General features: G+C 39.7%; 1 protein-coding gene across 1 annotated transcript; it reads left to right on the forward strand.

Annotated features, from left to right (window-relative positions):
* Positions 1-925: 925 nt before the first annotated feature.
* LOC115154042 (melanocortin receptor 4-like) lies at positions 926-2,394 on the forward strand. Its single transcript, XM_029699863.1, has one exon. The coding sequence runs from the start codon at positions 1,206-1,208 to the stop codon at positions 2,223-2,225; it is 1,020 nt and encodes a 339-aa protein (XP_029555723.1). The 5' UTR covers positions 926-1,205; the 3' UTR covers positions 2,226-2,394.
* Positions 2,395-10,487: the final 8,093 nt, after the last annotated feature.

Here is a 10,487-nt window from a genome sequence, read left to right on the forward strand (position 1 = left end):
AGGGTAAACTTTTCATTATATTTGCTGACACCCTACAGTCAGATTCTGGCACCAGCAGAGTGGCTGTCTAGCTATATATACCCCTCCCGGTACTTATTTAAAGGAGGTAATAGAATATCATGTTACCATTGGTTAAATTTAGAGTGAAGGCAACGCCACCTTGTGCCCTTAATAATGAATCTGTGTTTGACATGGGGAAGGGGCCCAGTAACTTTATGATCAAACTTGATAAATGTAGAAGCAACAGTCATTTTTCATGCTTTGGTCATCATACTTTAATCTGGTTTCATCCAAATATCATCCAATTTAATGAAAAACATGACATTTAAATCTGCTGTGCCATGTGTTTCTATCAACACCAGCATGACAGCTTGCCCCACCCTCCTTGTGTGAGCTGATTGGCTGACAGGGCTGGGTGGGCGAGGCTGTGAGGAGGTCCGTGTTTGACTGTATAACACTGGAAGGAGAGGGAAGAGATTCTGTAGTCTGCAAAGTAATCTGCCTGCATGTTCTGCTCCACTCCGCTCTCTCCATCGCTGAGGTTCAGACTCCTGTCACTGATCAACTCAGCTCCTGTTCTTTCGTACTCTGCCATGCTCTCTCAATCTGCTGCTTTCTTTATCGTCACTCCTTCTCTCTGTTCTTATCTCCATTTCACCTTTCTGTTTTACACACTTTTTATTTCATCTCTCTTTTTATAATCTCTGAATTTGGCATTCTCCATTCACTACCTGTCTCATTCTTCCATCTCTCTATTTTCATATTTTCCCCCATTTATCTATTTATCTATTATCTATCTATCTATCTATCTATCTATCTATCTATCTATCTATCTATCTATCTATCTATCTATCTATCTATCTATCTATCTATCTATCTATCTATCTATCTATCTATCTTTTCCTTTCTTTCACTTTCTTCTTGGAGGCTGTCAGTTGATATCAGTGCAGAGTGCCAGGGGCTAAGGAAGGCTAACATCAGCAGATGTCTGGAGAAAATTACTGCTTGATCAGTTTGGGGGCTGGCTGAGGCAAAAGACAGGATCTGGGATTTATTCTGATTTCCACCACCTGCTCGATGCTAGACTCTGACTACATCCACTGAGCTGTTCTTTCACAGCAAAGAAAGACAACAAAACTGCAGAATGGGGACAATAAAGTTTCCCTTAAACACAACAAGAACCAACTAAGAGAATTAACAACTACATGATGAATGCCACAGACCACCAAGGGTTGATCTCTGCGGGCTATACCAGGAACCTCAGCACTGCTGGGACTCTGGGAACCCTCAACATAGACTCAGAGGGCGTTGGTATCAAGGACTCCTCAACGGGATGTTACGAGCAGCTCCTCATCTCTACCGAGGTCTTTCTCACACTGGGGATAGTCAGTTTATTAGAGAACATCCTGGTGATTGCCGCCATCATCAAGAATAAGAATCTCCACTCTCCCATGTACTTATTCATCTGTTCGTTGGCCGTGGCAGACATGCTGGTCAGCGTCTCCAACGCCTCCGAGACCATCGTCATCGCCCTGATCAACGGCGGCAACTTGACCATCTCCGGGTCACTCATAAAGAGCATGGACAACGTGTTCGACTCCATGATCTGTAGCTCACTGCTGGCGTCAATCTGTAGTCTCTTGGCCATCGCCATAGACCGCTACATCACCATATTCTACGCGCTGCGCTACCACAACATTGTGACGGTAAAACGAGCGATGGCGGTAATCGTGTGCATCTGGTCGTGTTGTGTGGCGTCGGGCGTGCTCTTCATTATCTACTCTGAGAGCACCACGGTCCTCATCTGCCTCATCACCATGTTCTTCACCATGCTGGCGCTCATGGCCTCGCTCTACGTCCACATGTTCATGCTGGCCCGCCTGCACATAAAGAGGATCGCCGTGCTGCCCGGGAACGTTCCCATCCGCCAGCGTGCCAACATGAAGGGCGCCATCACCCTCACCATCCTCCTGGGTGTGTTCGTAGTGTGCTGGGCTCCCTTTTTCCTCCACCTCATCCTCATGATATCATGCCCCAGGAACCCCTACTGCGCCTGCTTCATGTCGCACTTCAACATGTACCTCATCCTCATCATGTGTAACTCTGTCATCGACCCACTGATCTACGCCTTCAGGAGCCAAGAGATGAGGAAGACCTTCAAGGAGATCTTCTGCTGGTACAGCCTTCCAAACCTGTGTCTGTGCGAGCTGCCCGGAAAATATTAAACTACCAAACAGCTGGGATTCTGTCAGAGACCCAGTAAGTGTGACAACTGCTGAGGTAGCATCTGCGTCTGTGTCTCGTCACATGAAAGAGCTGAGAGGTTGTATAGGCTACGTTATGGTGTAACGGTGTAAATAAGATAAGATGTTTTTATTGCTACCAGATAGGTGCAGTTTAAATGTGTTGCTTTACATAGTAGTACAGAGCCCTTGGAGAGAATTAGGTTTAAGTGCACATGAGTTGCTCAAGTGCACATAAGTTGCTCAAGTGCACATGAACAGATTTTTCACCTTGTCGGCTCAGGTATTTGATCCTTCGGTTACTGGCCCAACACTCGAACGGTTAGGCTACCTACCGCCCATGTACAAAATGGTCTAACAACTACAGTATGGTGGAAGTTGAGGGTGACAACTGCTGAGGTGGCATCTGCCTCTCCTCACATGAAAGATACTGCCTAATTGTGATTAGTGAGAACTGATTTATCCTCATCCTGCCCCGTGCTCCAGGACACGGCTGTAAATTATTAAAAAGTAGTTCCTCTAAATTGGTTCTGGTTACTATGGCTCGGATTGCTGAGGAGGTAGGTTGGTTTACAAACACCCTGTACAAAACACAACAGAAATAACATTGTTTCTTTTCAGCACAATCAGGCATATTTTGGTTTGTCATGACAAATGATGTTTTTAAAGTAACTGAACCATAATGTGAGAAGATACAGTATGTTGACGATATGAGAAAAGAAGATAGATATTGAATATTTATATTAGAATATTTAAACATTTAAAAGATATTTGAAGAACTGAGTGGCAGCTGCCTATGCACTATAGTATTTTTGAAGGAAAACACATAGCACTTAAATTGCACACTATATCATACTCTGAGAGTTTGAAAGATGGAAAGCTTCAAACAGATCATTCACCTCCCGTTTCAAAAACATACTGTTGCTATTGGACATTGTGAGCGAACTGCATAGGCTTCTATCGTACATAAACATCCAAACACAGTGCTTTGTAGAATAAATTCACCGCAGCATAGCTGAACCCTTTAAAGTCTCCTCTGACCCATAAAATCATTCAAAGCTGCACCAATTTTCCATAACAATCCACAAGAACAAAGAGGAATAGCTGATAGGCAACAGAGTGCCACAAAAAGCCTGCAAAGTCGATATCTCTGTTTATAAACACAGGGTCTCTACAGTTATTGTTATTTGTGGTCGTAACCATTATTTTTGAGTTAACTCAATGAGGGGGGAGGGTATGCATTTTTTTTTACAGTACATGGGGAGAGTTATGTAAAACAGTTTTCTACGTTCTATGTCTAAAACAAGCACTTATTGAAATGACTTGTGTTGAGAATGAAGCCTGTCAGTGGAGTGGAATGTAATTTGCTTAAAATCTACCTATGCTGCTTATTTAAAAAATATATATATTTGTGTGGACATGTGCATTTAAACATGAACACTTAGATTTTAGTCATTTGTCAGACGCTCTTATCCAGAGCGACTTACAGTAGCGAATGCATACATTTCATAAATTTTTTGGTCTGTACTGGTCCCCCGTGGGAATCGAACCCACAACCCTGGCGTCACAAACACCGTGCTCTACCAACTGAGCCACACGGGGCCATACATGACAAAGACATACTCTCATCTATATTTTTAATTCATTCTCAATATGCATTTATCAAGTGCTTGGATAATAATTTGCAGTGTAAAGTGTACATTTAACTTCTTATCTATGAATGTCTATTTTGCTCTTTATTCTAAAGTTGAAACCATGTGAGTATGTGTTTTTATGTTAATATGATGTTGTTTGTTGTTGTGGCCTTAAACATTTTGCACTGTGATGTAAAATAAAAAAAAGCAACTTGTTTTTTTAGCAACTGTGTTATGTAGGTAAGGGATAACGCCGTCGTTCTGTACTGTACTTTACCTTGGAGATAATGGACGACCGCCTGCTCCCTTCGCGAAGTACATTTTTCCAAGGTAATTTACAGAACGCAGACTTGTATCCTGCTTATAGCACATGTGCCAACAAACAATACTAAAGCACACATTTACTGGTAAATAACGTTTTCAATTATATTTGGGTACTAAGCTAACATATATAATTATTTTAAGATGGTCATACCATGGATCATTTAGATATTTGATTTTGAATTTTACAAACCCTTTAGGCATCAAAAAATACATGAAAAAAAGTGATTTGATAAAATATTGAATTGGCCTTTACTCCTATAGCCCATAGAAGTGCATAGCTGCATTTGTGTTATTTAAGTTGTTTTCTAGTGACATTCATTTGGATACTTCCATAACAATGAGCTGATATGATGCGTGATTTTTCCTGGCATAGAAAAGTTTGCCTTCTTGTAAGGACACTGTTCATTATGAGGAGAGGAGATCGAATTGCATATCAAACATTAGGATAGAAGCTAGCTAAATAGTTTGTTGCTAGCAAACCTGCCAAAACGACAACTGAATTCAACAATATCAGTTGCTGAAAACAGCTGGTCAAACTACAAACATGTGTGAGGATTTGACAGCATACACAGCAAATTATCCAGTGTTAAGTCAACACTGAGAGTGTTAAATCAACACTGAAAGAGTGGGACCATTATATACACTGGAACAAGTGTTAAATTAACATACTGCTTAGTGTAAACCTTATTCAAATATTTCCCAGAGTGCCTTTGATTTCAAGTGACTTGTTAAGTTACCACCCATGACTGTATTTGTTAGTGCCAGAGACATGTTTGCTGCAGTCAACTATGTCATGAACTTCCCTAAATGATCTACTAAGTGAATATGTTGTCAGTCAAATCACATATTATTTCAAGGTCATGTACTTTCAAAATCATGTTTTCATTAAATTTGATATTTGGATGAAACCAGATCAAAGTCTGAAAAATGACACATTAATACAATTATTAAGGGAATAGGGTGACTTCAGCCTAACTCTCATTTGAATACATTGATGTTATCATGAGTAATAAGTACCGCCTTGTTACCAACATCGGAGAAGGCATTTTTGCAGAGGGGCGTGGTTTACGTAGCAAGATAGTCTACTCCACTCTAGGGTGTCAGCAAATATAATAAAAAGTTTACACTATTCAACTATTAGGTGGTGGGCCAAAGCCTTAAAACGTTAAGTTGATCGATCCCAGTGTATCCCAGACAGGAAAACATTTTATGACTATTACATTTGTTGGCACATTCAATTCTTGCAAATTTTTTCTTAAAAACTACATTTCAATACTCTAATCAGAACACATGTACATACCCCTCATGATAAAGGCAGCCAATGGCCTGATTCTATCAACAATGTAAGCACAGCCTGCTGTCTAATGAAGAGGAACCGTTAAAAACTCAGCTACAAATACCTAGGTGTCTGGTTAGACTGTAAACTCTCCTTCCTGACTCACATTAAGCATATCCAATCAAAAATTACATCTAGAATCGGCTTCCTATTTTGCAACAAAGCCTCCTTCACTCATGCCGCCAAACATACCCTCGTAAAAAAGACTATGTTACCGATCCTTGACTTCGGCGATGTCATTTACAAAGTAGCCCCCAACACTCTACTCAGCAAACTGGAAGTAGCCTATCACAGTGCCATCCGTTTTCTCAGCAAAGCCCCATATACTACCCACCACTGCGACCTCTATGCTCTCGTTGGCTGGCCCTCACTACATATCCGTCACCAAACCCACTGGCTCCAGGTCATCTAAGTTTTTGCTAGTTGAAGCCCAGCCTTATCTTATCTCAGCTCACTGGTCACCATAGCAACACCCACCCATAGCACGCGCTCCAGCAGGTATATTGCACTGGTCATCCCCAAAGCCAACACTTCCTTTGGCCGCATTTCCTTCCAGTTCTCTGCTGCCAATGACTGGAACGAATTGCCAAAATCTCTGAAGCTGGAGTCTTATATCTCCCTCTCTAACTTTAAGCATCAGCTGTCAGAGCAGCTTACCAATCACTGTACGTGTACACAGCCAATCTGTAAATAGCACACCCGACTACCTCATCTCCATATTATTACTTACCCTCTTGCTCTTTTGCACCCCAGTATCTCAACTTGCACATCATCATCTGCACATATATTACTCCAGTATTAATGCTAAATTGTCATTATTTTTGCCTCTATGGCTTATTTATTTCCTACCTCCCTACTCTTCTACATTTGCACACACTGTACATAGATCTTTCTATTTTTCTTTTATTTTGTGTTATTGACTGTACGTTTGTTTATGTGTAATTCTGTGTTGTAGTTTTTGTCACACTGCTATGCTTTATCTTGGCCAGGTCGCAGTTGTGAGAACGTATGAGAACTTGTTCTCAACTGGCCTACCTGGTTAAATAGAGGTGATTTTTTTTATTTTTAAATAAACACTCAAATATTTCCCAGAGTACCTTTGATTTCAATTGAAACTATTATACAAAGTTCTTGCAACCAATAGAATGTTATATATATGTATGGGGATACAACCAACCCAGCTATGCAGATTTTGCTGCCAAGGGACAGAATCATTACATTATTTGTTTTGGTACTGTCCATATGTAGGTTGTTTTAGCTGGCAGGTCCAGGAATGGTTGAAGATTAAATGAAATAGTACCGGCAAAACACCAGTCTCAACGTCAACAGTGAAGAGGCGACTGTGGGATGCTGGCCAAATTTTGTGTTTTTTACATTGAATAAAAGTAGAGACTCAGGGCTACATAATTGTATATCATACACTGCAGGTGAGGAACAATGGGAAAGTAATTCTGTTTTGAAAGTTGATTAACTTGTAACCCCACTTTTGAGAAAACGGCACTTGAATATGTGGTACACCTACTGGAGCTCTGTTCTTTGTCTACACCTTTTCAGCATCGTTCACACCCTCTTAAGTCTTAGCCCCACCCATCTCTTTAAAGATTCACATGTGAGGCCATGTGCTAAACAGAGTGAGTAAGGTAAAAGTGGTGAAAGTAGTAGCCTACAATAAGGAAAAACTCCAGGTAAAAATACCCTATCTAGTCCTTGGCCTACATCGTAATCTGACTTTGGGGCAGGTCATGTTGTTCTTCACATGATCATCTCTGGTATATACATGCTATAAGAGGAATCAGAAATATATATATCAAAAAATCAAAAATCAAGTTTATTTCTGACAAAATTAGAAATGTATAATATCTGAAAATGTAGTTAGACTCTTACCTGTATACATGGATAAATGCTTCACGGCAGACTGGAACCACTTTAGTTTTGTTTGTAGCTACAGCTTGTTTGGCTCGTTGAGTCAGCTAACTCCGTTCACACTGGCCGTTTGCAGAAAGTTTCCTACTGATCTTTGTCGATAACGCCTGCTAAATTCAGGACAGCAATGTTGTTTTTTATTTTACCTTTATTTAACTAGGCACATAACGAGCAGCTCATGTTATAGAAAGAAGCGTGCTACAATGCAGACCAATCCAAACTCATCTCTCAGCATGTCCAGCCCATCCATTATGTCAGCCAATCCCGGCTAGTGAGAAGATTCCTTTCTTTTTGCGTGGCTAAACCAACTAGGCTCGTAATATAACAATTGTATTTGCATTTACAGATGGAATACAGGTGTGTTATTAAGGCACATGAACGTTCACACGTTCCAGAACGCATTTATTCCCCCCCCAAAAATAAAAAATTACAATCAAATGCCTGTTCTGTGAAATAGCTAAGTAGTACATATACCTAGCTTCCTGAAACAAGTCACATTTTCATTTAGGATTAAACTTGGTTAAATACCTAAGACTGTAATTTAATAATTACCAAAACCATGTCTTTGTCACTAGCAAACGCAGTCATGGTGTATGTAATGTGAGAGCTGTGGTAATAATCTCCTCTTGTATGACAATAAACGGCAATCTAATCTAATCTCAAATGTACTACCATTTGAATGGCACTGTGCCTCTAAAACATACAATATCTACTTTAGTACTCTTTAGAAAAACTTCCCCAGCTGTGGACTGCCATTCGCCCACTGCAGTTCATTTAACCTTCCTTCTGACCCTAACGGATTGTAATTTTGTCTATAGACCAAAGTTCAACAATTGAGTATGACTTTGTAGGATATATAAATGGAGAACAAATAAGAATAGAATTTAGCAGGTAACTCCTTGCACTCAATCCATTAAAAGGAAAACCAAGCAGACTGAGATGAAAAAAAAATACTTATTTTAATTTCATGCTCGAAATAATACAAAAAGTACAAGTGCAAAGTGCAAAGTGCAATAAGTGCTGTTAACAAAAATGTGCTCTCTCAATGACCCCTGGTAGTTAAGCTTTTTAAAACAGGAAGAACAAAAACCTTTCCATCTGACCGTACGGAAAATAAAAGTTAGGAATTTGGTCTTCAGAAAAAATTTGAAAAATCACCATAAAGAATGATAAACTGAGTTGAACTTTGAAGGATATATAGATGTTGATTGGCATGACTCATCTGCGTTTATCAGCATTAGAGGATGAAAGTGAGTTTTTAGCCAATCCAAGTGAAGACTGTGTGCGTTCCTTATTCCCCATATGTGACCAACCGCTTTGATTCAGTCTTATGTAGCAAAATTTGAGATTGTTTTTTTTTTTTACATTGGATAAAAGCAGAGACACCGAACTACAAAATGATATATCATACACTGCATTTGAGGAACAATGGGAAAGTAACCTCACTTTTGAGAAAATGGTTTTGAATGTTTTGGTACTAATACTAGAGAGCTCTGCTTTGTCTACACCGATTCAGCATGGTTCACACCCTCTTAAGCCAGCCCCACCCATCTCTTTAAGGATTCACGTGAGGTCATGTGCTAAACAGTGAGTAGTGTAGTCAAGATTAAGACCAAAAGTGGTAAAAGTAGTAGCATACAATAAGGAAAAATTCCAGGTAAACAGAAAGTGCCCAGATGAAAATATGTTATAAATATTAGATGACGCTTACCCAGACACACTTGTCTAAATTGATGGGTCATGTGAAAGAAATGCTATAACCTCCAGCCATGTATTGCCAAGTGGATGGGTCTCTACAGAAGATGTAAACAGTACAGCCAAATGGTGTCTTGCATAGTAGCAATATCAGAAATAGATAAGTGTCAATATAAATAAATTCATATACAGTATATACAAAAACAATATAAATAACGATAACAGCGATAGATGAGGTAGTTATATGCATACAATCAGGGGTAAAGTGGCCATCTGAAATGCCCTATAGGCACAAAATCCTCAAGTTTGAGAGTTTTTGAGACTGTTCCTATGTCAATAATGTCAGCTTTTGTTTCATAGGAGATGTGCAGTATTGAATGGACAGGTCTTTCTACACACTACACACTCAGCAAGAGTGAAAGGAAAGCCTGCCATAATGATGAGGTTGTGTAACAGCGTTAAGAACGTACCCTAAGCTCACTCCACAGTTAGCTTGAAATGTTGCCAATAGCTCAAAAGGTTCTTTGATTTACATTGAGTGTGGTCAGGTGTGTGTGCAAGCAGAGGATCACTGGATCAAGCCCGGTATGGGGACAGGGACAGTGGAGGCAGATATACTGTTCATAGCACACTGATGGTGTGCAAGACAGGCTGCCGGTATAATATCTTGCTGTTTACCTTGAGTGTTTAATCAAGAGGAAATGCAAAGAAAAACTTGTATTATTAAGTAATGCATGGAAAAAAACAACTCACTGATCTGAATGCATTTTTTTTTCATTGTTGATGTAGATGAAAAAGTCAGCAATAACAAAGTGACATTTAAAATGACACTGACATTCTGCTATAGTAATCTTGTATTGAAAATAAATGGTATTGGCTACAAAATAAGATTGCCTCAGCCATTCAGTGAGAAGGAATATCTAGGTGTGTGTCCCAAATGGCACCCTACTCCCTGTAGTGTACTTCTTTTGACCAGGACCAGCCCTTGGCCATTCCATAAGTGAACAACACGTCCAATTAGAATAACTTGATTTATCCAACTCACGTTGTCCAGAGAAAATGGACCGGTGCAGGCTAACAATGTAAGTAAGGACTGTTAATAAGATCACAGTCTAGTATTAAATATGTGAAGAATATGCGGTTGTGAGCCTGTACAAAAGAACACAGACGTGTATAATCTTCACACTCTAATACAGGAGCTTCTGTGTAGTAAACTATTCCACAAGCGATTATGTTTACTGGACTTGAGATATGAGACAGTGTGATTTCAAAGGAAATATGATTTTGAAAAGTATTATTATTATTATATGCCGCTGCCAATACATTGAAATC

This window comes from Salmo trutta, chromosome 2 (genome assembly GCF_901001165.1).
Source record: "Salmo trutta chromosome 2, fSalTru1.1, whole genome shotgun sequence".
In the NCBI taxonomy this organism is placed as follows: Eukaryota; Metazoa; Chordata; class Actinopteri; order Salmoniformes; family Salmonidae; genus Salmo; species Salmo trutta.

Excerpts from the sequence above, each read along its gene's own strand:
- LOC115154042 (XM_029699863.1), top strand. The coding sequence starts at position 1,206 with ATGATGAATGCCACAGACCACCAAGGGTTGATCTCTGCGGGCTATACC.